We start from the raw sequence: 27,504 nt of genomic DNA, 5'->3' as shown, positions 1-27,504 counted from the left end.
TTCTTTCTTTCTTTCTTTCTTTCTTTCTTTCTTTCTTTCTTTCTTTCCTTCTTTCTTTCCTTCTTTCTTTCCTTCTTTCCTTCTTTCTTTCCTTCTTTCCTTCCTTCCTTCCATGGGGTTAAGTGTGTTGCCCAGGGTCACACAGCTAGTAACTGTAAAGTATCTGGTCTGTGACCAGATTTGAACTCAGGTCCTCCTGACTCTCGGGCCAGTGCTCTATCTACTACACCACCTAGCTGCCCCCCAATCTAAAGTTTTAGAGATTTTCCTAGAGCACTGAGATGTAAGTGACTTATACAAGGTGAAACGGGTAATATGTGTCAGAAGCGGGACTTGAATCCAGGTCTTCCTGGCCCTGAGGCAAGTCAGCTCTATTTACTATGCAATACTGCTATTATCATTATTATTATTATTATCACCATCATCATTATTAAAAGTAGATCTCCCTATTTCACTCAGGATGGAAGTGTAGTGGACACTCATGGCCAATCCCAGTGCTGATAGTTCAGAAGCTTACCCTACTCCATTTTTCCAGGGTTGGACCAGTTTTCCCCTCCTTAACCTGGTGACCTCCTAGGCCAAGAGATTCACCTTGTTAGTGATAAACTTACTGCTGATGCCCGATCAGCTGTAACCTTACTTTATGTAGTTCAGAGTCCTGGAACTCAATGGATCCACCATCCTCAGCCTTTCTGATTTGCAAGGCTAACTGGCCTGCTTTTATTATTAGCAATAATAATAATTAGTAATAAAGAAGCAGCCTGACTAGATACCCTGGGCTCTGACAATATACCTACTGGCTATGTGGCCCTAGGCAAACCCCTTGACTTCTTAATGCCCTAGGTAATATAATGTTGAAGACAAGGTGCTGATCTGTGTTGGTAGGGGGATAGTTTCCTCATCAGAGTTTCCTATGCCAGTGAAATCACAGGTCTGGGCCAATAAATTGTTACTGTTGTTGAGTCATTGCAGTTGTGTCTGACTCTTTCTGCCCCGTTTGAGGGTTTTCTTGGCAAAGATCCTGCAGTAGTTTGCCATTTCGTTCTCCAGCTCATTTTACAGATGAGGAAACTGAGGCAAACAGAGTCAAGTGACTTGCCCAGAGTCACACAGCTAGAGCAAGTGTCTGAGGCTGGATTTGAAATCAGATCATCCTGACTCCAGACCCAGTACTCTATCCACTACACCACCTGGCTGCTCTATAATTTTTATTATTATATTCATATAAATATAATTATGTGTTATATCATTAATAGTTCATATTAATTATATGGCATACAATTATATAAATATGCTAACTGTTAGTAATATTAACATTAACACAATGTTAATAATATATTTAAGGAATATTATTACTATTATTACTACTCTAATAACAACTTGAACCTGACTGTCCTGAGATCACTTCCATCCTTGTTACCATTTATAATGGAGGCCTCTCCATGAGGTTCTGTGGTTCTGCTATTCTCCTTATCATTTACTCCTGCTACCCCCCGACTCATGGGGTAAGATAGAAAGCCCGACCTGTACATTCTTTATTTCCCTTATTGGCCACCATCACAATGATTTGTTTACTTTTGAAGTTCATTCATGCCTTTTACTCCTAACCTCTCCTCATCCTTGTCCCGGTCACGCTTGGAGCTCTGAGATCCTCTTTCACCATCCTCGATCAATCAATCACCAAGCATTTATTAAGTACCAGTTCTGTGCCAGGCTCTGTGGCAGGCAGTAGGCATAGGAATAGGGGATTGGACCTGTGATTTCTTTAGTTTAGGGAACTCCCATGTGGGAAATTCCCTTCGCCAATGTTGGTTGGCACATTGTCTGCAACTTAACAGTCTTAGAGTCTTGCTCTAGCACTGACAAACTGAGTAGCTATTTCCAGCATCACACAGCCAGTATTTGTGTCAGAGATGGAACTTTAAACCAGATCTTCCTGGCTTTGAGGCCAGCTCACTATTCAGACATTGTGTGAAGCTCACTTTCATGGGCATACAAAAAACAAAAATGAACCAGTCTTCATAGGATTTTTCTTTCTTTCTTTTCAAGTTGGCAGGTCCCTTAGATCATTTAGTTGGTGTCCTTGTTTATCTTATCATTCTTCTTGTTGTCATTCTTACTGGCTTCATAGGATGTAGAGTTAGAAAGGGGATTTAGGGAGCCCAACTCCTTCATTTTACAGAGAAGGAAGAATCTTTTTGAAGAATAAGTAGTCAAATCAAATTGCTTACCATTTTAGGAAAGAGGGAAGGTGAGGGAGGGAGGGAGAAAATTTGGAACTCAAAATTTTTTAAAAAATTAATGTTAAAATGTGTCTTTACAAGTAATTGGAAAAATAAAATAGAATTAAGAAAAAACAAATAAAATTACATATTAAAAAAGAGTAAATATAGTCAAGCTCTCTATCTCCATAGCTAGTGCTCTTTTGTTTATATCCAACTGCCTCTCAGCATCTTCATTTGATAACATTGTGGGTTCTTCAACCTCCTCAATCCAATGACCTTTATCTAGACCCTGATCTGGTCACTCACTGTCCTGGACACACTTTGAAACTTATCAGACATTAACAACTCCTCTACTTCCTACTTCTCAAATGCTGAATTCCTTGGCTTTGATGACAACTTTCTATCCTTCTACCTCACCTCTCTTTCTGTGGCTAAAAGCCTCTTCTTTATTTCCATCTTGACTTTCATACCCTTTGTTGACACTGATGATCTCCTTTCTCATTTCTTTGACTTCACAAGCCAGCATAGGCTTCATTGTTAACAATTGCCACCATGTTCTTCAGTATCCTAGAGTCTTCAGTATCCTAGAATCCTTTGCCTTATCGTCCTTCTGCCATGCCTCCTTTGCTAGTCCTTGAGCCTGGAGAGCCTTCATTAATTACTTACCTTGCACTAGGCATATTAAATGTTTCCAGGGAAAGTCACAAAACTGAATTGATTAGGTCTACTATGAATTCATATTATCTAATCTCGTTTCAGCCCTCAGTACAGTCAGTTCCTTTCTTTGCCCCTGTTTCCTTTGACAGTTTCTAAACATGGGCATTAGTCAAGGTTGTGTCCTTGGAATATTTTTAATTCTTGCACTCTTTTCATTGATGACATCATTGACTCCCATAGCTTCAGTATTTCTTGTTGTGCAGATGATGTCCAACTCCCTATCTCTATCTCTGACCTTTCTCCTAAATTCCAGATGTCCATTTCCAATTGTCTGATGGATTTCATCTGGACATTCTTTCAGCACCTCAGAGTCACCATGTCCAAAATCCAATTCATCATCTTACCCTATTCCCCCAATCTACACTTCCTTCTAATTTCCTTATATCTGTTAGTGACAGTACCATCTTACTAGTTACCCATACTGGGTTCAATTTTTACTTCTCCCTCTTGTATATGCTTTGCACCCTCCAGTTTTCAAGTCCAATTCATTATATTTCTGCTATGTCTCTCATAATCATCACTTCCTTTCCATTCCCACCATCCTAACCTTAGTTCAGATTGCCTTTACTTCTCTTTTGGACTATTGTACTAGCTTCCTATATACACACACACACACACACGTATATATACATATATATAATTATATATAGTATATTATATATAAAATATATATGTATCATATACATATATAATATAAATATATACATATACATATACATATATAAATATACACACATATATATACGTGTGTGTGTGTGTGTGTATCTCTCAATCATAGCCAGAACAATCTTCTTATTAGAAAATCCTGATCATACCATTCTCTTTGTAAGAAACTTCAAAGGTTGCTCATTGTCTATTCAGTATTTAACTAAAGCCTATAGTACCTTTCCAGGCTGTTTTCCCTCTGCTTTCTTTAACCCATATCAACTTAAATCAGACTGACCTACCCAAATACCCTATGTTTTTCTACCTTCCTATTTTTGCTCATGAGAAGCAATGGGATATGGTAGATAGAATATTGGATGTGGAGTCATGAAGCTTCAAATCCTGCCTCCAATGCTAACAAATTGTACGTGTAATTCACTGAATCTCTCTGGACTTCAGTTTCCTCTTCTATTTAATAGGGATAGTACCTACCTCATGGGATTGTTGTCTTTTCACAAATGAGTTAATGTCTTTGTAAAGCTCTTTGAATATCTGAAACAAAAATGCCAGCCATTATAGGTAAGGTAGGCTTGAGCAATGGGCAGAAAGCCACCTTCAGGTCAAGAATACCTGGTTTTAAGTCCCATCTCTGACATGTACTGGCTACAAAACCCTAAGATTATTACGTAGAATAGATAGAAAACTGAGCTTGGAGTTAGGAAGACCTGTGTTTGAATCCATAGCTGTGTGACCTTGGAGAAGCCAACTAACTTCTTCAACCCTGAGTTTTGTCATCTCTAAAATTAGGGGGTTGGGTTTAATGACCTCTGAGATGCCTTACAGCTCTATATCTTTGACTGTATGAACTGCTCGCTACCCCCAGACAATTCTCTAAGATGAAGGATCTTACTTTTTTTTGTATTATGGACCCCTTGGGCAATTTAGCTAGGTCTATAGACCCTTCCTCAGAATATTTTTAAATGTATGAAATAAAAATATATAGTATTATGAAAGAAGCAAATTTTGTTGAAATTCAGTTATAATTAAAAAAAAAACCTAAGAAGTTCACAAACCCCAGGTTTATTCTCTGAGACTATAAATGATAGCATATTAGTTTTCTACATGGTAGAGGGAGATTCCTTTTTGGATACTCCCTGTACTAATGAGGTCACAGGTAATGGAAATGAAAAATGGTGATGATAATGCTATCTTTTCTGCCTCAAATAACCCTTCTACCCCTTTCCCAATCTCTTGTTAAAACTCCTACCTAGACTTCAAGCTCAGACACTATCTTCTCCGTGAAGCTTTCCTTAATTTTTTGATTTAACCCTAACCATTTTTTCCTATTTGGAAGTGCTGTCTCCCTCCTCTAAGCTTCTATAGCCCTTTGTTCATACCTCTCTTTTGACACTTACCTTATTCTGACATGTATTACCTTTACATATGTATATTTTTTATTTTTCTTGCAAGCTCCTTATGGATGAGGACAGTGCCTTAGTTTTATCCCTCCCCACAATTCTGCTTGTACATAGTAGGTTATCAGCAAATGTTCATTGAATGAGTTCAAGAACATCATTACTCCCCTCAGTCCCCTGCACTTTATCTAGCTTTGAGTCACTTTTGAAAATCACTTTTTGAAAATCAGGAATTTGGAAATGCCCAATCCTTTGAAAAGTTGGATGCTTCAGGCTAACCAATTGTGATGGCTGGAGAGGCAAGATTGAATAAAGAAGGAAAGAAATGGAGGGAAGCCTTGATGAATTGAGGGAAGTCCTCTTCTTGGTTTACCTGATGGGATAAGCAGGGAAAAGTGACAAAGGTGAAGTCTTGAAAAGGCAGGCAACCTTCCCAGACAGCTTTATATGGTACTTGTGTCTTGTGAGGTTTCAAGTAACAGGCTTGGATGTGGCTTTTGTCTGAAATACTTCTTCTACGGCTCTTTAGAGATACCACAATTTTCTAAGCCCTGGTTATTATCTATCTCTCATCCTATAGATTTCCTGCAAACCTCAGAGGTATTCTGTTGATACTTTTCATTCATTGATTTTTTTTTTTTACCCCAGTCTTTTCACAAGAGATTTAAGAGTTTTCAGATCTACTGCACGGTCCTAATGGCTCATCTGTTGCCTGTTTCAAGATGACCTGGACTGATGTGTCTATTTAATTCAGGCAACAGAAACAGTGTGTGTATGTTATATGTGCAATTAAAATGAAAAACAGTCTACTCCCCTGGGTTGTTTTTCTGGCAACCTTAAAACATCTAATTTATTCATTTGTATTCAGCATTAACTTTAGTGTCTGATTTTGTGTGTCATTTAAAAAACATCTTGGCATGCATTGGAAAATCTCCCATATGGGGAATTCAAGGTATATTGTATATATAATATCCCTTCCTCATAAATTTACTCTTAGGTGAATGGCAGTGAGTGGTCCTAGACATTGCCATTGTCGTAGAACACAAGAAAGAAAGGAAGAAAGAATGAAATGAAGGAAGGAATGAAGGAAGGAAGGAAGCAAACAAGGAAGGAAGGAAGGGAGGGAGATGAAAGTGCTTTGCTTTAAGGCCAGATAGTCTTTTTATGACGGAGGTCAAAGAGAGAGACTAGTCTCATGCCTTTTCCATTTACTTGCCTCCGAGTGACTCGATGTTACAATCTTAGCCAAGTAACTATCTGCTTAGTGGGAGAGGTTGTGTGCTATTTAATTGTATATGGATAGAATAATTGTACTTCTCATATTTCCGTTGCTTGTTACATGGAAATCATTTCCTGTTGCAAGAAGCCTCTCAGTCATTTTTTTCCCTTGTCTCATTCCATTTCCCTTCTCTGACTAATTTGCTTTTTGCTCTGACTCACAGTTATATCTCTTACATGTGAAGATGATTAGATTTAAAAAAAACAGTCAAAATATTTCATGTTTTAATGAAATATTTTGGCTGATGCCTTTTGTGGGGTTACTGGTTCCCCTTTCTTTGTGGGTGGCTCATGGGTGTGAAAGCATTCCTAAAACTAGGTAATCTCTAGTTTAATAATAATTGTAAAAGTTCATATTTCCATACTTTATCATTTACAAAACATTTTCTTCAAAATAACCTTCTGCAGGGACAGCTGGGTGGTGCAGTGAATAGAGCACCAGCCCTGAAGTAAGGAGGACCTGAGTCCAAATCCGGCCTCGGACCAAACACTTGACACTTACCAGCTGTGTGACCCTGGGCAAGTCACTTAACCCCAATTACCCCCCCCCAAAAAAGCAAAAAAACCCAAAAACCAAAATAACCCTCTCCAGGGCTAGCTAGGTGGTGCAGTGAATAGAGCAGCAGCCCTGAAGTCAGGAGGAGCTGAGTTCATATGTGGCCTCTAACGCTTACTAGCTGTGTTGACCCTGGGCAAGTCACTTACCCTCAATTGCCTCACTTAAAAAAACAAACAAAAAACCCAACCAATATAACCCTCTCTGCTCCAATTATTAAGAAATTTTCCCTTATATTGAAATGACATTTGTCTATCCATACATTCCACCCGCTGATGCTATTTCTGCTTTTTAAGGCCAAATAAATAAATTTAATGCTCCTTTCTTTTTGTTGTTGATTTTTAAGTTAATTTTTCTTTTTTATTGTGAACTTTAAAAAACAACCCTGTTAGGTAGATGGTGTTATTTTATCACCATTTTTTAGGGAATAATAATAACAGCAAACTTTTCCATAGTACTTTAAGATTTGTAGCACTTAATGTACTATAATTCACTTGGTCCTTACAAAAACCCTGTAAGGTGGGTTCTACAGGCTTATGGCCCATTTTACAGCTGAGGAACCATGGAGTCAGCTAGATAAAATGACCTATTGAACGCCACACAGCTAGTAAGAGCTGAATAAGAAATAGGGAGGTGATTGCTTAAATTATATTCATTCCCCACGAATCACTAATTCAGTCGCCAGATTCCCTGTTTCTTAGATAAGATAGGAGGGTTGGATATGGGGACTTTCCATATCTTTTGGTAGATATAGAGCTGGAGAAAGCCACAGAGATGTTTCCCTTGTAGTTCTTTTCTCTCCTTACCATCTGCAGCCTATTTTACACCTGCTAATTGAGAATTTATATATTGTTTTCCCCTTAAATCTTTAAGAGAAGTGGGAGCTCATATAATTATGCCACTGGAATTAATGTTTTCTCATCAGTTCCTTATCTTACTTTCTCTGCCCAATTTTTCTTTTTTTTTTTCTTTAGCTTTTGGTTCAAATGAGAAGTTCTTTAGTAGTACACGCATGTGGTTCATTTCCTTCATGTTGAGTCGTCAACCTCTGTGCCTCATGAAAGTCTCCCCTCTTGTCCCCCTCCCCGCCCTTTTATAGCAAATTGTAGTGTCATAAATGAGACTATAGAAACAGTTAAATCTTGGGCTTAAGGGAGGAAATACATGGGGAGTGAGTGAGTGAGTGTGTGTGTGTGTGTGTGTGTGTGGTCATGGGGAAACCTCTATCCAGTAGGGTATAGTATACTTTCTGGAACCTACTTTTTTCTGTGTAGGGTGGCTTAGTTGAAAAAACACTGCAGCGTTAGCTAGTTTTATGTTATTCACATATTAAGAACTTCAGAGTGCTTCTTAAGGTTATTTTACATGTAGGTGAAAAAGTTCTTATTGGGATGGAATGAGGTTATTATTTGATCCCACGCTGTCAAACAGACATAGGAATGCTTAAAAAGAATGTATTTACTTAACATCTCTTTGACACCCATCCCCACCCAGGCAGAAGGGGAAATTTTAGCCCAGTTTCTCCCTTTGCTTGTTTTTCATCTCAGACAAGTGAAGGTCTTTCACTGTCATATTCATTGCCTGCCTCAGAATACTGGATGGTTTCATGTTTTAAGAAGAGGGAAGAAATACATGCTGGCTGAGGTATCTGGTTACTGTCCTCTCTTTCTTATTCTCCTCCCTTTCTCTCTTTCTCCACTATCTGCCCCTCTTTCTCTGTATCCCCTTTACTTCCTCCAACCCCTTCTTTCTCTCCCCATGACTGTTGGTGAATGTTTTACTGCTTGTATGAAGTTGGGGTGAAGCAATCCAAGTCTGAAATATTTACCTGATTTGAAGCAGTTCAGCATGGCCTAAAATACATGTTTACTTGTGATGCAAAGATAACCAAGTCCCTACTTGTGTAGGCTGTAGAAAACAGTCTATCTTTACTTTAGACTGATGAACACACTTCCTTTAGACATACCCAGTTTTCATTCTAGACATGTCCATCATTCTAGTCCAAGGGCTATATTTCTAGACATGTTTTTCTGGAGATTTCATGTCAAACCTGTAACAAAAACAAAGTGTCCAGGAGCTCTTTGCTGCTGGGATTTATGTATAATCCTGTATAAGCCACACCAAGTCCAATTCTGGTGTCCCAAAGTTGATGGCAGGGGCAGCTAGGTGGTGCAGTGGGTAGAGCACCAGCCCTGGAGTCAGGAAGACCTGAGTTCAAATTCACCCTTAGACACATAATACTTCCTAGCTATGTGACTCTGGGCAAGTCACTTAACCCTAATTGCCTCTCTTAAAAAAAAATGATTGCAAGGTCTTTAATAATAAGTCTTCTTCTAGGGTTTTCTTGGCATTGGTGAGGAATAGGATCAATCAAAAAATATTGACTAAGTACCTTGCTGAATGTCCTTTTGTACTTCGCTCTGTATTAAACACCATCCTTGAAGTACTTACAATTTGACTGAATCTATGACTTCTAGAACCAGATGGGACTTTGGAGCTCTTCTGGCCCAAACCCATGTTGCTACAGACACTTCATCTCCAGGCTCTGGGCATTTTCTCTGGCTGCTTCCCATACCTGGAATGCTCTTTCTCCAACTACTGACCTCTGACTTCCTTTAAGCCCCAACTAAAATTCCACCTTCCACTGGAAGCCTTTTCTAACCCCTCTTAATTTCAGGGTCTTCCCTTTGTTCACCATTTCCTATTTATCCTGTATACAGATTGCTTTGTATACGTTTGTTTGCATGTTGTCTGCCCCGGTTGATTGTAAGCTCTTTGAGGGTAGGGACTGTCTTTTGCCTCTTTTTTATCATCAGCTATTTAGCATGATGCTTAGCACATAGTTGATGCTTAATAAATGTTGATTGATTGATTGATTACAGAAATATGGTCATATAGAAATTCAGTCATAGTCTAGTGCTAAGAGGTTTGCGATGAGAAGATCTGTGTTTGAATACTGACTTTGCTTACTGTGTGACCTTGGACAAATCTATTCTGCTCTCTGGGCCTTAGTTTCTCATCCAGAATGTGAGGTAGTTGGACTAGATGACTAACAATCTTTTACTATGGGTCAATCAATCAACAAGCATTTATTAAATGCCTGCTAACCATAGGAAACCTGTGCTGGGTATACAAATACAAAAGTGAAACAGTCCTTCCCCTCATGGGGCTTACATTCTATCAGGGTATCTATACAGGAGAGGTCCAATGGACAATTTGCAGCCTCTTTTCTAGTTAGGGAAAACTCCAATGAGGAGTTTCATTTTGGGCAGGTGCTTCAAGGAAGGAAGGAAGGCAGACTTCTGACTTAGTAATGTTGAGGTAGAGAGTATGTTCCAGATTTAGGGGAAGGTTTGGAGGTGAAAATAGAATGAATGAACAAGGGTACTGAGCGAAAGATCCTACAAGTATGTGAGAGGTTAGGAAGTAGCTTGAGAACAGAGTGTGGTAAAAGTAGATCTGCCATAATGCCTTGAAATGAGTGATTAGGGACCTGTTTGTTTCATGAGTTGGTTTGTAGAATCTGCTATGGAAAAACAGAATAGATGAGTAGATGTTGCCCGGATTACAGTATGCAGTTACTAGAGCAGCTTAGTGAGTTAGTCCATCTGTGTGAGTTTTCTAAATCTATCTACTGGTAGATATCTCCCTCTTTCTCTATCTACATCTCAGTCTTTCTATCTAATCTACCTACCTAGTACTGCAATACACTTGGAACTGATGGAGAAGATTGGGCTGGATCGTAGTTGAGGGAAATTACACAGTACTTATAATGATGTCAAGCTGTTAGCTACTGCAAAAACCCATCTTTATAATACTCAGCATTCTCCCTGCAATGTCTTATGGCTTTGATTCGTGGAATGTCACTGTCTTAGAAGAAGCGAAATTGCAAGAGATCTAAAAGGCAACGAAGAGGTCCCTGTGGAAATACCTACAGCATAATGCACATCCAGAGGAAGAACTATGGATTCTGTATGCACATCAAAGCATACTATTTTCTCTCTCTCTCTTTTTTTCATATTTTTCCCCTTTTACTCTGATTCTTCTTTCACAATATGACTAATGTGGAAATATATTTAATATGATTGTACATGGATAGCCTATATCAAATTGCATTCCACCTTGGGAAAGAGGAAAAATTTAGAACTCAAAATCTTATAAAAGTGAATGTTGAAAACTAAAATTTAATTAATTAATTAGTTTTTAAAAAATACCTACAGCATATAATGAATGATAACAACAAAGTGGCATAAAAGACATTATTAAATACACATATACCTAGAACATTCTAACCTGTCTCCAGGACTATTGCAGTAGCCTCATAGCTGATTTCCCTTCCTCAAGTCTCTCCTCTCTCTGGTCCATCCTCTACATAACTGTCAGAGTAATTTTCCTAGAGTCTGGGTCTGTGTCACTTTCTTACACAGGAAACTCCAATGTCTTCCTCTTGCTTCTGGTAGTGAATATAAACTCTTCTGTTTAGCTTTTAAAGCTGTTTACAGCCTGGTCCCAAACTATCTTTTCCACTTTAGTAAATGTATAGTACTCTTCTGTCTGTACTCTGCAGTCCAGCCAAACTACGTTCTTATTGTTTCCTGTACACAGCATACCATCTCCCTTCTTCATGAATTTGTACACCACTCCCCACCCCTATACAACACCTTGTTTCCTTCAAAACTTTGCTTATGTGACACCTTTAACAGGAAGTCTTTCCTGACCCCTCAACTGTTGGTACCTCCCCCACTCTTCCACATGATTTAACTTGTATTTATTTTACGTGTATTTATTTATATAGAGAGAATCTAGTTTGGAGCCTGGCATACAGTGGGTGCTTAATAAATGCTGATTGATTAGTTGAAAGAAAAAGAGGTGGGTCATCTGTGTATAAAAAGTGAGATATGACAGATGGTTGGACAACCTAATGTTGTGCTGCTCTCCTTTGACTATGAAAAGAACCAGAGGAAGACCTTTCATTAGATCTCCCCTGGAGGATTTACAGAAAGGCCTGGCAAGATGTAGAGATCTGGAAGGGCTGTGGAGGGAACCCTTTCGCTGGTGAGGCATCAAAGAGGAATGGAACCATTTATCCTGACTCCTTGTGGGGTTTACTGCAGGCAATAAAGCTCTGAATATCCTTAGGCCGGGTTTATATTACCCGAAAGTGGGGTGACCCTTGAAAATGTGTTTTCTTTTAGTTAAACTGTTTATTTGGTGATGTTTTTTTTCAGTAGGTTAAGTGCCAAATTGTGCCAAATTTGAAATAGAGCATTCTTTTTGCCTTAATGTGCCCCTTTCTCATTTACCATAAAACTAAATTATGAAATCTTCAAGTTTGGTGAGGAGAGGAATGGGGGAAATACTTGGAAGCAGTCATTTACAATATGAAGAAATTATTCCCCTGGTTTATATCCCATTTATTTTTGTCACTCTACCTATTCTAGTAGGATAATCCTGAATACCCTCAACATCTTTTCATCTTGCTTTGCAAGAAATATATGCTCTAAGATTTTATGTTCTAAGGTTATACACAACTAAGGCATAATTAGGCAATCCCTTTTTTGAAGCTGTGACTGCATTAATAATTGCCCATCATACCATATACCCCAGGAAAGCTATGCACATAACCCCCCATTCCTCTCTTCACCAAGGCAGTATTTTTAAAAAATCGTTCTTTGTGTAAGAAAAAATATAGTTCTGTGTAAATCTCATTACATTTGCCTTTTTGAGATGACACAGGGGGACAGTATTAGTATAGTGAAAAGAGCAGTGATTCTGGAGGATCTGAGTTCAATTTCACCTTTGATATTTACTACTTGTGTCACCTTGATCAAGTAATTTAACTTCTGTGAGATTCTGTCACCCACATTTATAAAATAAGTTGGTCCAGACAGCTGATGAGGTCTTTTTTGCACTAAATTCATGACCTTCTAACTTCTAAGCTCTGATGCTTATTATCAGTGTGACTTTGGGTGAGTTACTTAATCTGTTTGAATGAGTTGTACTAGATGTTGTTCTCTGAGGTCTATTTCTACTCTAAATCTGTGATCACATGATAGATTTAAAGTGTTTTGTAACTGAATTGCAGGTAAGTGGACTCTTGGATCATAAAAGAATTGGGAGGTAAATGAGGATATTTGAGTGGGAACCCTGAAGAAAGAGAAGTCAGAAATGAATTTTTTCAACCCGGTTTTAATCACACAATATTATGATATATAGCCCTGCTTATAAAAGTCAATTTGATTTACTTGTGGATGCTGCCGTTACTGAGCTTGCACTGCCTTGGGTGATCAGAAAGGATATTTATTAATCATTTCATATCTAGTATTTTTTTTTAAAGATGACTGGTGAAATCATAGCTTATTCATTATATGATGGTAATGCTTTTTGAATTTTAGAATTTAGTTTGAAAGTAAGGGCAGGGACTGTCTTTTGCCGCTTTTTGCATCCCTAGGGCTTATCACAGTGTCTGGCATAAGATAGGTGCTTAAAAAAGTTTGTTGATTGATTGATTGATTTCTCCCTGAAGGTCTAGCTCAGAAAGTGTTCAGGATGAAAGGTGAACAATTGTCCATGCAGGAATGCTATTTTTTTTTCTTCAATGCTCTGGTTGCATGTCATAATTATGTAATTTTAGAACTCCTGGCCCTCTTGTTTTACAGAGCAGGTCACTGAGACTCAAAGTGGCTAATTAACAAAGCCACCCAGCTGGTTAGGAACCGAGCTGGGACCAGATTTTAAAAGCATCTCGGAAGATGTGTCATGTCATAGAATATTAAAATTGATCCCCCAGCCTTGCTAAAGGGCCATTCATATTCTGTCTCAGAACAGCATTTAAAGGACACTAATGATCTGTAAATTACAGGATTCACACACAAATCAAAGATTTGTGTCCTCCCCGTTCCATTTTCAGTTTTCAGGTAATGAACATGAGAAGCAACTTCATCTGCAGTTGAATAGCTCAAATTAAAAAATTACAAGGGCAGGGAGGCTATCACCATGATGATCACTGATGAGTATGAAGATTTCTTTTCCTGTCTTACTGGACAGGAACAGCATTGCCCAATGATCTAGGGATGTTTCATGAAGTGCTAGTTGTTGATTGATGTGGCTGTGTTGCAGCAGGACTTTACCATATTGTCAATGGATGAAAAGGCAAAGTTGTCCAAGGGCTAAAAACAAGGCACATGTCCAGGGGCTATTTCAAGTGCTGAAAGGGAACAGGGCATAGAGGGATGCTAAGAAATGGTTATGGGCTTTAAGGCCAACGGGAAAAAGTGATAAAAAAAAAATAATGAGCCAAAGGTAGGAAAAACCTAAGGATGGTAGACGAGCTGAGGAATGAAGAGAGAACCACGTGACAGAACAACTTGTCCTCTGCCCATGGCAGAGGGTGGAGGAAAGAATTATGAGGCTGGATCTTAAAGTGTGTCATTAAGCACTTGTAATTGCATGATTGCTAGGCCAGAAAAAACCCAAGGACCATGAAATTGTGTTTCTCTTTAAGTTTCTATGCAGTTAAGAAATTGAGTCAAAGTAGTATTCCATTTTTAACACTTCCTGCTACTGTGCACATTATGCCTATCTGTGTATTTCTTTTCCATCCCTTCCCTAGCCTTCCCTTCCTATCCTTCCCTTTGCTAAGTTTCTTTCCCCTTCCCTTCCCTTCTCTTCCCTTCCCTTCCTTTGCCTTTCCCTTCTCTCTCACCCCTTTCTTTCTCTCTTCATCCTTTCCTTCCTTCCTCCTCCCTCCCTCCCTCCCTCCCTCCCTTCCTTCCTTCCTTCCTTCCTTCCTTCCTTCCTTCCTTCCTTCCTTCCTTCCTTCCTTCCTTCCTTCCTTCCTTCCACAAAGCACACTAAAGCTACATAAAGTACCTACTTTATGTAGCTTCAGTGTGCTGTTTTCTCTTCTATGTATGTCATTTGATAGATTACTCTAGTCAATGAGTAGAGGTCATTGTTACAGAAATGAATTCTGATGTGGACAATGAAATACTCATTGTGTAAGCCAATTAAGTGAAAATAATTAATAGTGCTAACTATCTCAGCGCTGAGTGAGCTATGTCCCTTTTGCAAAAACAAAATACAGATGCACTTGTGGCATATAATTTGCTGGAGATATGACAGTGAATTATGCAGCTATTGTTTGGAGGCAAAGGAAATTACATGAGACCATGTTCTGCTGGTGGGAAAATTACCCAGTGAGAAAAGCATGCATTTACCTGCAGATGTCTGACCTAAAATTGAGGTCTTGGTGGGTATCTGAAAGGTAGGAAAATTAAGTGGTCTCAAATCTCTCCCAGTTAATTGTACTCAAATGCTCCCCTTGCTTTTACTAAGATGGCATTTCTGACCAGGGCTGTTTGGAAGAAATTAGTACTAGTTGAGCACTGGAAATAGTTATTTGGGGTACACAAAATATAAGGGAAAGCAATCATTCCTTCCTTTTTCTACCAACATTACCAATATTTGTTGTATATAGGTAGTACAGCGAAAAGAACACTGAATTTAAAGTCAGTACAACTGCATGACTGGGGGTACATTACTATCCCTCTGGGCCTCAGTTTCCTCATCTCTAAAAGCTGTCATTTTAACAAGTTGATTTTCAACTTTCAACTATGAAGATGTATCCTATGTCTCAAAACTGCCTGAGCTCTCGATCTGAAATAAGCCAACTAGTAAGGGTTATACTGATTGCTTCCTGTGGTTGGCTGGCTTGATTGACAGCTTGGGAAACAAGTGACAAGGGATATAGGAAGACTGGAGGTTGTAAGATATATTCTCTTCCTGCATCTCCCTTCCATTGATTCAGGTAACATAGGTTCAGGTAACAAGCTGAGGTGGCAGATTAAGGGATTCTTAGCCTGAGGTCTGTAATCTTGTTGTTTTTTTTAGTATTTTGATAATGGCATTTCAATGTAATTGGCTCCCTTTATTATATATTTTATTGTATTTTTAAATTTTATTTTATGCATTTTATTTTTATATTTTATATTTTAAAATATATTTTATTTTATGCATTTATATATATTTTATTTTATGCATTTAAAAGCATTATTCTGAAAAGATATCTTTAGGTTTTGCCAGACTACCAAGGGGGTCCTTGACACAAAAACGTTTAAGATCCCCTGCAATAGAAGATAGACTGATATTCCAGGAACAAGTAATAAAAGTTGATAATACTATAGTAATTGATACTATTTAGGTTAGTCTTTTAGTGTATTCTCCACCAGCTTGTGTGTAACTGGCTCTGTGTATGCATGCCTGTGCACATGTGCGTGGGCACATTTGTGTGCCGGGATAGGGTGCTATACTTGGAGTAAGGGGAATAATTTCCAACTGGGGCTGCACGGCTCCAAACAGAGTTATTGTTCAGTTATTTTCAGTTGTGTCCGACTCTTCATGACCCCATTTGGGGTTCTCTTGGCGAAGATACTGGAGTGGTTTGCCATTTCCTTCTCCAGCTCATTTGAGGAATGGAGGCAAATAGAATTAAGTGACTTGCCCAGGGTCAGACAGCTAATAAGTATCTGAGGCTGGATTTGAACTCAAGTCTTTCTGACTCCAGGTCCAACCCTTTATCCACTGTGCCACCAATGTCTCTCTAAATCAAATGCTCTTTTCTACTACTTATAGCAGATATTTGGTTATAACCTTGTTGTTGATATATGTTAAAGAGAGTGTACATTTTGATATCATTTGTAAATTGAGGCTAAAGAGACTAAGTGACTTACTCATGTTCCACAGAAGTGAGATTGCAACCCATATCTCTCCCCACTTAATAGCAGATGTTTGTAAGATGTTAGAATAAATAAGAAGCTAACCTAGCTTTTTGAATACTGAACCCTGGCTTGGCTTCATTAGTATAGTATATAGTATCATAAGGACCAGACTAGCAAAGTTGTCATTTCTGTTGGCTTCATTCCTACGATTGGTGAATTGAGCATCTTCATGGCATGAGCTGTTTGTTATGGGGAGCTTCTGGTTTCCAGGAAGTTGCCAGTCTTATTTCTTAAGGACCAGCTGACATCTACACGCTAATCTGTCAATCCCAAAACTTGTGCTGTTTGTTACCTTTCGAGAAGTTCTGCATAGGCAAGAGCAAGCTGCTTGACCTGATATTAAGGAGGGTAATCCACATTGGCCAATCAGTCAGTCTGTATGTATTTCTTCAGTACCTACTATGTACCAGGCACTATACTGATCAATAAACATATATTGAACAGTAGCTATGTGCTTGGTGCTATGGGAACAACAAAGATATTTAAGACATAACCTCTGCCCCCAAAGAATTATGATGTGAGTTTAGTTGGAGAAACAAGATATGAGGAAGGAAAAAGCAAAAATAAATTCCAAATGATTGGTAAGGAAAAGCACTTTGCTAGAGAATTTATAAAAAGGGAAAGATCATTCTGAACTGAGGGTAGTCATGAAGAACTTCATGGAGGAGCTGGCACTTTGCTTCAGTTGAACGTTGAAGTGTAGACTGTTTCAAATAGGTAGAGAGGTGTGAGGCAGACATCTCAAATGCCAGGCACGTTCCTCTACATCTCTATTTGTCTCTCAGAAGAAGACGCCCAATTCTCTTGGGCATTCTAGCTAACCTGTATTACTAGAAGCAGACAGAATTGGTTTGTTAGAGAAGGGGAATGGATTGACTGGGGAAATAATTTGGCTCCTCAATGGAGTTCATAGGATCATAGATTTAGAGCTATTGCTGCTGCTGCTGCTGCTACTACTACTACTACTACTACTACTACTACTACTACTACTACTACTACCACCACCACCACCCTCACCACAATTACTACTACTACTACTACCACCACCACCACCACCCTCACCACAATTACTACTACTACTACTACTACTGCTACCACCACCACCACCATTACCACTATTACTACTGCAACTACTACCACCACTACTTCTTCTACTACTACTGCCGCCACCACCACCACCACCACCACCACCACAATCATTAATACTATTGCTACTAACTGGCATTTATATAGTTCTTTGAAATTTACAAAGTATTTAACATATGTTATTTCATTTTATCTTCGCCTGTGAGGTAGGTGCTATTTTTATCCCCATTTTACAGATAAGAAAACTGAGATCAGGAGAGGTCTGCCCAGCATCTCACACTTAGTATATGATTTGAACTAAGGTCCTCCTGACTCCAAGTCCAGTGCTCTATCTACCAAGCTATCCAGCTGCTAGTCCTTCAAGATTATTGAGTCCAACCTCCCTTTATTTATAAAGAACCTGAGTCTTAGAGCAGTAAAGTAACTTGCCCACAGTCACATAAGTGCCAGAGGTGACAGCTGGAGTGCAGCATGTTATCCACTATACTCACATGTTCTATGCACGTTATGGTTTGTAAAATGCTTTCCTCACAACCACTTTGTGAGATAGGTAGTATATGTGGTATCAGCCCCACTTTACAGACAAAGAAAATTCAGAGATGAAGTGACTTGTTGAGTTACATAATTTTTGCAGGAGCTAAGACTCAAGACCAGGACTACTTGCTCTGAATCCAGTGTCTTGTCCACTATGCCAAACTGCCCTTTCCCTCCTTCCAAATGTGGCAGCCTACCTCTAGGTTCTATGATGACCAAATAAATTGTGAGAAGAGGGAACCATTTTAGGGGAAACTGTGTCTTTCTCCAGCCCTAAAAGTTCTGTATAACTTGGTTTTATTTTTAAAATGCAGATAATTGCCCTGAAAATAATGAAAGCTGGCACATGGAACACATATGCTTTACCACTCTATGTGGGAAGCAAATCATTTGTTATTGCCTCATTCTCAACTTTAGGTGCCAATTCATGAGTTAAGCTGATGAAGTTCATACACAAGTTTGAGTTACTGCTTTGTGCTTCCTTGTTATTGCAGTTCTCCCCCAGTTTCCCCCAACCCCATCAGTAAGATAAGGAGGATAATAATACCTATCTCTTCTCTCCCTGGGGATATGTTCGGGATAAGTGAAAGAATAATGTTTGAGCACCATGTGGAGATGTGCAGAATTTCTTAAATTTAAGACATTATAATAATATTTTTCACTCCATAGGAATCTTCTATTGGGAAGATTGGTCAGCCAGCAAGGTCATTAATTAAAGTACTAGGATTTGTGAAGAAAATGGGAAGAGCTTGTACCTTGAAAATGTTACATTGTAAAGTTTTTGAAACCTAAATGTCACTGGAGTTTTGGAAAAACCAGGTCATGGGAAAATGAAGATGATGAGACAAGTAATTTAATTGGTGTCTCTATTTAGAATAAATAATCATGGATGATGAATTGATGAAATGTTTTCTTAATGAAACTGGTCCAAGATGGCAGATTCATGATCTTATGTTGTATTTCTTTTCTTTTCCCTTGTGTCTATAGGAAAAGTGGCTATACAGAAGGAAGACCTCCAGAAGTACCACAACAGAGATACTTGGTTTCAGCTGCAGCATGTTGATGCTGATTCAGAAGTACAGGTGAGATTTCCATGACAATGAAGCCTTCAGTAATAGTATCAGCTGTCCACACTGCATAAAACTAAAAATAAACTGCAGATACCATCAGAGTCTGTGGGAAAGAAATACATTGTACATAACTACTTATTTTGTGGTTAAGGAGATGTCGCAGCACAGAAGAATTATTCTTCTTCCCTGTTTTTCTACTCTGTCAACTCTTTCCTGCCTCTCACTTGTCCAGCCATTTTCATTGCCAGACATCTCAGTCTGCCACCCTTGAATTTCTGAACTATTTGATGTGCCCTTTCTGCCCTACTAGTGGTCAACCTTGAATATCTCCTACCATCCACCTTCTTTGGTCATTATTTGAACAAAATGTGATATGCTAGAAGTTATCAAAATGAGAGCACTGCTGGGCTGTCTACAAATGTGTCATCTTATCTTTAGTGGGTCTTTATGGCTACACAGATATTTTAGAAATCAGTCTTTCATTGACTCTCTCACATTCCCTATTATTCCAAGCATTCTTTTCTCTCAGCTAGTCAGTCGTTATTATGTGTGTATTAAATACGTGTATTAAATGCCTACTGTGTGCTAGGTGGTTTGGTTACAAATACAAAAATGAAATAGCCCCTGCATTCAAGGAACTTACATGCTATTGGGAAAGAAAATATATACATGAAATAAGTATAAAATATATAAAATAAAAATATAAAATTTTTATATTTAGATAAAATATATTTGAAAAATAGAAATAAACCATAAAATAAAAATAAATAAGTATGAAATATATAAAATAAATACAGGTACTGGCAACTGGATGTATCAGGAAAAGCCTCAAACATATAGAAGGTGAAACTTGAGCTGCGTTTTGAGAGAAAGTAGGGATTTTGAGAGGTAGAAAGGGGAGGAGTGATTTCCAGGCATGAGGGGAAGCCTGTGGGAAGTAACAGAGATGGGAGATGGAATGTTGTATGTGAGGAATAGCAGGAAACCTACTTTGGCTGAACTCTAGTTTGTGCGAAGGGGAATAAAGTCTCATAAGTTTATAAAGGCAAAGTCTGTGAAGGGTTTTAAATGACGAACAGAAGAGTCTTTATCTGATTATGGAGATAATAAGGAACTGCTGGAGTTTATTGAGAGGGAAAGTGACATGTTCAAACTTGTGCTTTAGGAATATCACTTTGATGGTTGAGTAGAGAATGGACTAGAATGAGGAGAATCTAAATTCAGGGAGACTGCATAGGAGGCTATATTGCAGTAGTGTGGGACAAAGGTAATAAGGGTCAGAGTTAGGATGGTTGAGAAATAAATACAGAGAAGAGGTCAGTTACTAGACATAGCTATGGAAATAGAATTGACAAAGCTTGGCAATTGTATAGGTGGGGTGAATATGAGTGCAGAACTGAAGATGGGGCTGCATCCCTGGTGACTAGGAGAATGATAGTTCCCTAAACAGGGAGGCCAAGAAGAAGGGTAGATTTAAAGGGAAAGTAATGGCATCTCTTTTGGTCATGTTGAGTTTGAGATGCCTATGGGACAAGCAAATGGGCAGTTGGAGATGTGGAATTGGAGTTTGAGAAGGAGATAAGGACTGGGCTGGGGATAGGTGTGTGTGTATATGTGTGTGTGTAGGCATCATTTGCATAGAGATAGATTAAAGTATGGTAGCTGATGAGGTACCATAGAGAGTTTAGAGAAAACAGAGAAGAAGGGCCAGGAAAGAATCTTGGGGTGTATCCATATATAAGGGATGGGACATAGGTCATAAGTTCATAGCCTTAGAACTGGAAGGGTCAACTACTGCATTCATGTGTAGAAATGGAGAGGTTTGATATTGAGAAATGGGGAGAAAATGGAATTTGCAAGGGATAAGTTTGGGTTTGTTTTTTTTTTTTTTCATTGAAGTCTTCTTCAATGAAGATCTTCAGTTGAGGTCTTCTACTGAGACTTAACCTACTGAGGTTAGTAGGAGTGGTATTAAGAAGTGGTTTAAGAAGAGGTTTAGAATAAAAGCTGTGACTTCTGTGATAGTCAGGGAAGAATAAAAGGCTTATGTGCAGCAGTTAGGACTCAACTAAGTTTGGGTAGCATAAATTTATAGAGGACCTAGTCAACAAGATTGTGTGACTTCTCCAGAAGCTTGAGAGTAGGAGGAGACAAAAGTGAAAAAGGCTATTAGTGGCAGGTAGTACTGATCCAGGGTTGGGATTTGGAAAGGGATGAATGACGATAGAGCAGTGAGGGGAAGAAGAAAAGAACACAATGTCAAGTTGAAAGGATCCCCTGCTGGGGATCATGGAGACTACTTGGAAGGGCCAAGTGACTATAGGTTATGATAAGAACTGATAATAGGTTTAGGAGAGAAGAGGAATAGGGTCAGAAAGGAATTTTAGAGTTATGGATCAAGGAGGCTCAGTACTTTGAGGTGATGTTGAGATTGAAGTTATGACTAACCTTGAGTTACACAGTAAGAATTAGTGCTGGGATCTCTAAGGTCTCATAAAATAGCCCACCTATTTTATGCTTCTATGTAGTGGGAAGAGACATAAGTGAGGGAGATGAATGAAGAGGGTACCACGATAGTCCATGCAAGAAGTAATTAGAATCTGAACTTGGGTGGTGGCCATATAAGTAGAAGAAGGGAACAGATACAAGAGATAGTGTAGCAGCATAAACAACAAGATTTGACAATGAATTTGTATTTATGGAGTGAGGGAGAGTGAATATTTGAATATAACACTGAGGCTGTGAACCTGAGTGCCTAAGAGGATACTAGTTCCCTTGACAGAAAATGGAATGTTTGGAAGTGAGGACGGGCTTCGGGGAAAAGATGAAAAGTTTTGTACACAATGAGTTTGACATGCCTGTAGAACCTCCAGTTTGAAATATTCAGTAATCAGCTGAAGATACGTAACTGGAGCTCAGGAGAGAGACTGGGTCTGCATGTATAGGTCTGTGAGTCACCAGCATAGAGATGATAATTAACTCCATAACAGCTGGTGAGGTCAAGAATTTAGAAGAGCATAGGGAGATTAGAAAAGGACTTAGAACAGGGCATTGCATACATCCACATTTAGGGGAAGATAGATGTGAAATAGATGAGGAACCAGCAAAAGAGACTGGTTCTTAATCCATTTCTCAACATTACACACTGTTATTCCAGACATACCTGTCTACTTGCCATTCCTCACACATGACTCTCCACCTCCCGTTTCCATGCCTTTATCCAGACTGATGCCTGGAATGTCCTCTCCTTCTTTACCTCTACTTCTTGAAATCCTTGTTCTCTTCAAGACTCAGCTAAATCTCCCTCTTCAGGAGCCTTTCCTGGTCCACGCTGTGGTTAGTACTTTCCCCTCCAGTGTTAAATTTGTTTCTACTTGGTAGATATCTTGTATATACCTATATTTGGACATGTTGTATCCCTCATTAGAATGTAAGCTCCTTGGGGGCAGGGAATGTTTTTTTGCCCTCTTTGTATCTCCACCTTTTAGCAAAGTGCCTGATTCAAGATAAATACTCGTTGATTGATGAGTGAAAGAAGGTTAAGAAAGTAAATTAAGAATGTGTTGATCAAGAGATATCTTAAATATGATTTCCCCCATCTCATTTCTAAGGTTAAATATGGCTTGTGTTGTCCATGAAAATAATATTTGTTAAACAAATAATGTCAATAAAATGACGAAATATTTAGCTTGCTTAAGGACACAAAACGTTTTCAAAGTTCTTTACAAAACCCTCCTAGTAGCAACCCTTTTTGCATGCTTTGTAGATTCTTAAATGCTCATTAAAACAGGTCCCACAGAACATTTATTTGGCATTATTTTGTTAATTTAGCATATAATGGATGTAATAAAATTGCACGTTCAAAGAAATCTGTGGTTGGGTTTTCCTATTTCTTTGAAATCCTAGAATCCCAGATTTTGAAGGGACTTTTGGAGGTCATCTAATGAAAGTGCCTACTTGATAACATGAATCCTTTCTACAGCTTCTCTGACAGATGGCTGTCAAATGGTTGCTTATAGTTTAGCCTTCCAGATTAGTATAATTTTATTCTATTTGCAGCCATAATTTATTCTGTAGTCATCATGTTTTACTTTAAAAAAAAGAGATCAGTTTTGTTTCTTTACTTCATAATGCCAGTCATTCCACAGATGGCTTTAAAAATCATTCTTGTATTCAGTTGCATTCTATTGAAAGAATCTAGGCACTGGCAATCTACAAGTGAAAACATAACATAGCCCTTGCCCTCAAAGGGCTTACAATCTAGTATTTTTGAATTCTTTATTGCTTCCTTGGTCCCATTTTTTGCATCACTTTTATAGGTTCATGCGCAGCTTGTATACTTAAATATTAAATTAGAAATTTTAAAAATGATAGGAAGACTATTTTCCTACCACAGAACATGAAAACTTTCCTTTGTAATATGGTAACTAAAGGGAGATGATATTTGCAGAGCTGTCCTGGTTATTTTTGCATGGTGTTGGAACATGGGAAAAATCTGTTAGAGGCGTCTTTCTAGTTGTTTGTAACTTTAAAGCTCGTGGCTCAAACACAAAACTCATTAACAGGTTCAAGTATGAATCTAATTTTGCAAGGTAGAAGAAATGAAATAAAATGAGAAGTGAATTTTTTTTTGTATTTTTTTCTATACTTTTTCATCTGTGTGTACCTTATGGAAACCAAATTGCTTATCATTCGGTCTAGTGAGTTATTTAAAAAAAACAATTATTTTAATTAACTAATATGCATAGCATGTTGATATTATGTAGAAAAAAGGCAGCTAGGTGGTGCAGTGGATAGAGCATTGGCCCTGGAGTCAGAAAGGCCCTGGGCAAGTCACTTAACCCTGTTTGTCTCAGTTTCCTCATCTGTCAAATGAGCTGGACAAGGAAATGACAAATCACACTCTCTTTGCCTAGGAAATGCCAAAATGGGGTCCCAGAGAGTCAGACAGGACTGAAACAACTGAACAAAAACAATATCAAATTATACAGAAACAAGAAAGTGGTGCAGTGGATAGAGTACAGGACCTGGAGTCATGAAGACCTGAGTTTCAATTCTGCCCCAGACACATTCTAGTTTGTCCCTCTGGACAAGTCACTTAATGTCTGTCTGCTTCAGTTTCCTCATCTGTAAAATGGGGGTATTAATAGCACCTTCCTCCCAGAGTTGTTGTGATGCTAAAATGAGATACATATTTGTAAAGCACTTTACAAACCTTAAAGCACTATATAGATGCTATTATTGTTATTGTTATCATTTTCATTATTATCAGTATTGGTATATCCCATTTCTTAGCTCTCTATGATTAGGTCACTGATTAATTTTATAGTTGTCTCCAAATGATTGCACTATGATGAAGTGACTCATTTTACGAAGATGATTAAGATTACATGAGTGGAAAGGGTCTACTAGAGACATAAGCAGATCTTTGTAAATTGCATTTTGGAGCACCTCTCTGAGACCACTGTTTCTGTTTGAATTGTCAAATTTAAAATTGTTAGTTACGATAGGACGGCTTATAGTTTCTTAATCTGCTGAGTAATTCATGGTAAAGATGCATAAGAAAAGAGCGTATAAGCCCAGTGCTGCAGTACTTTTTAAATGTTCTTTTTATTAGGAACTTAATCATCAGCAAACACAAACATTTCAATATATAAACATAAAAAAAGATTGATATTAGCATCTCTTATGTAGTCTTCTTAGGAAACGTGTATTAAAGTTAACATGGTGCAAACCAAGTTAGCCCATTTGTGTCCCTGTCTGAACTTCTTTTTGCTTTCTTCTTTATATTTTTAAATGTTTGTTGATGGTTTCTTTTTGTGTGTGTGTCTGCGTCAAAACGCATCAACTCACCGTTCCCTTGAATAGATATCCAATTTCACCAGTAAGAGATTAGCCTAATCAGGCAAAACAAATCAACATTTTGGCTATTCCTGAAAATGTGGATTTCATTCCTCACTTTAGTCCATCACTTCTCTGCTAAGAGGCAGGGAACATACTTTGTCGTAAGTCTTCTAAAGACATGATTATCTTTAGATTTGGGTCTCTGTTGGTCAGTTCTGAAGCCTTTCGAAAGCTGTCTTCTTTTATGTTATTGTAATCACTGTATAATTTGTTTTCCTAGTTCTGCTCATTTCACTGCATCAGTTCATACAAATCTTCTCTGAATCCCTGGTAGTCAACCTGTCTTTTGACATAATAATATTCAATTACACTCATGTAACATAAATTGTTCATCTGTTCTCCAACTGATAGCACCCACTTTGTTTATAGTTCTTTGTTACAGCAAAGAGTGCTGCTATGAATATTTTTGTACGATTGAGTTCTTTTCCCTCTGGCACTGTACAATAGACAATTTATATTATACTCTCCGCAAAAGTAAAGTGGAATCACCATGAATTGGAAAAGGCAAGGTCTTTCTTGGTCTCCTCATATTTGATCTTACAGCTTTTGGTGAATTATGTTACGAAAAAAGTTTATTTCTTCTCCTTCCAAATTGCTGTATCACATGCCTGTGAAATTATGGGTAAAACTTGAGATAGGAATAGTAATTGGACATATGTTGAAGGCCTGACAACCCCAAGTAACTATTTTTGGTGAAGCACTTCAAATCTAAATGTCTCTAACTTCCTGCCACACATGACTCTCAAATTTCTTTCTATGCAATGGTTTCACAGTTAGGCCACTCAGTTCACCAATTTCTCAGGTCAGGTTGAATTAAGTTTATAGCTGTCTACTCTCCAAAAGCCATCTCTCTGAGGCAAGATTAGGGGAAAATCCATCAATTTTTTTTTCCTTTCCCTCTGCACCTTGACACCATTCTCTTCTACTTACTTGCCCCATTCATTATCATTCATCTTCCTTTGGACAGAAACACTCATCCAGTTACTTAAGGGGAATACGGGCAAATGTCCTTAACATAATGTCCAAACACTCAGTTCTAATTTTACCATATATGATATATCACAATCACATAAAATGCGTTTCATATAGTACATGATTCATGATATACAATGTTCCTATATAGTAAATTCGCCTATGGCCAGCCTTATATGCTGTACATCATTTATTTGGTGTCCTCTATAGGATACAGTGTGTTGTACTTTACAGCTAATGTTTATGTTTTATTTGGGTGGTTCACTCATGCATTATCCATGGTACAGCATGTTAGCTTAGTCACTAGTCAGGTAGTCTCAGTATTACTACTGTGAGAGTTACTGGCACTCTTGGATCGTCTGTCCTTCTGTGGGGAAGATGTTTTGGTAAACATTAGCCAGCAGCCTAATTCTGGGACTATGATACTTGAGGACTATTAGGGCTGTCCTTTGCTCTTGGTGAGTTGGTACTGTCTAAGACCTATTTTCTTCAGACCTCCAGTGGAGATGTAATAGGCATGATACTGTCTATTTCTGGTTTTCACTTGTCTCACCTATCAAGGCAGGAAGTGGTTGCCTTGGTAGCAGTCTACATTCCATGATGGATATTCAGACTTGTCTACATTAGCATATTGACTCAGACCATTTTCCCCTTGAATTCTCTCTAGAGATAGATGCTCAACAGGATCCTTTTAGTCTAATTTTTTTTGACCTTCCTGTTTACTTGTTCATACCAGCTCATTTGACAAAACATTTATTAAGTGATTTCTAGTTCCCCTGTGAATTCTGAGTGTGGTACATTGTCATTTGTAGGTCCTACACTGACAAGTTTTATAAACTAATAGATTTCTTAGTTTCTCAATTATCTGATATGGGATGGCTTTCCATTGTTGGGCTTTCTAATGGTTTCCCATGACACAGAGATTGCAGAGAAAGATGGCAGTAAACTTGATTATGGCGTTTGTCCCCTTCAGTTCTCTAGGTTGTTGTGGAGTCCCAAGTGGTGAAAGCCGTAATAGACAGTAAGAAGTGAAAGCCATAAACTTCGACTCTGTGAAAGGTGGAAGCTCAGACATGGTGACCTGTTAAAAAAAATCATAATTAAAACACTGAATCATAACTTAGATACCGTGACCAGTACATGACCAGTACCCAACTTTGAGTGCCTAGGCATTTACCCAATAGCACTGGGTAAATGACTGGATATCTGGGAACCAGGTTCAATGCTAAGTATAAACTGAAATATTAGCCAAAACATTAACTAAGTGGAAAAACCCAAAATATCTACCAATCCTCAGTGAAGCACCCTATGGCTTCTTTTTTC

General features: G+C 38.3%; 1 protein-coding gene across 2 annotated transcripts in view; it reads left to right on the top strand.

Moving 5' to 3' along the window:
• Positions 1-27,504, top strand: part of LOC114046204 (ras GTPase-activating protein 3) — a 287,029-nt gene that overhangs the window by 143,141 nt on the left and 116,384 nt on the right. For both annotated transcript variants that reach the window (XM_027866455.1, XM_027866454.1), the window contains exon 4: positions 19,223-19,317. In XM_027866455.1, the coding sequence (XP_027722256.1) occupies positions 19,223-19,317 (95 nt within the window). The remainder of the gene's footprint in view (positions 1-19,222; positions 19,318-27,504) is intronic.

Source organism: Vombatus ursinus, unplaced genomic scaffold (genome assembly GCF_900497805.2).
Source record: "Vombatus ursinus unplaced genomic scaffold, bare-nosed wombat genome assembly UNPS02014781.1, whole genome shotgun sequence".
NCBI classification, from domain to species: Eukaryota; Metazoa; Chordata; class Mammalia; order Diprotodontia; family Vombatidae; genus Vombatus; species Vombatus ursinus.
Note: the sequence above shows the minus strand (reverse complement) of the source record. Positions and strands in the feature narration are given on the sequence as shown.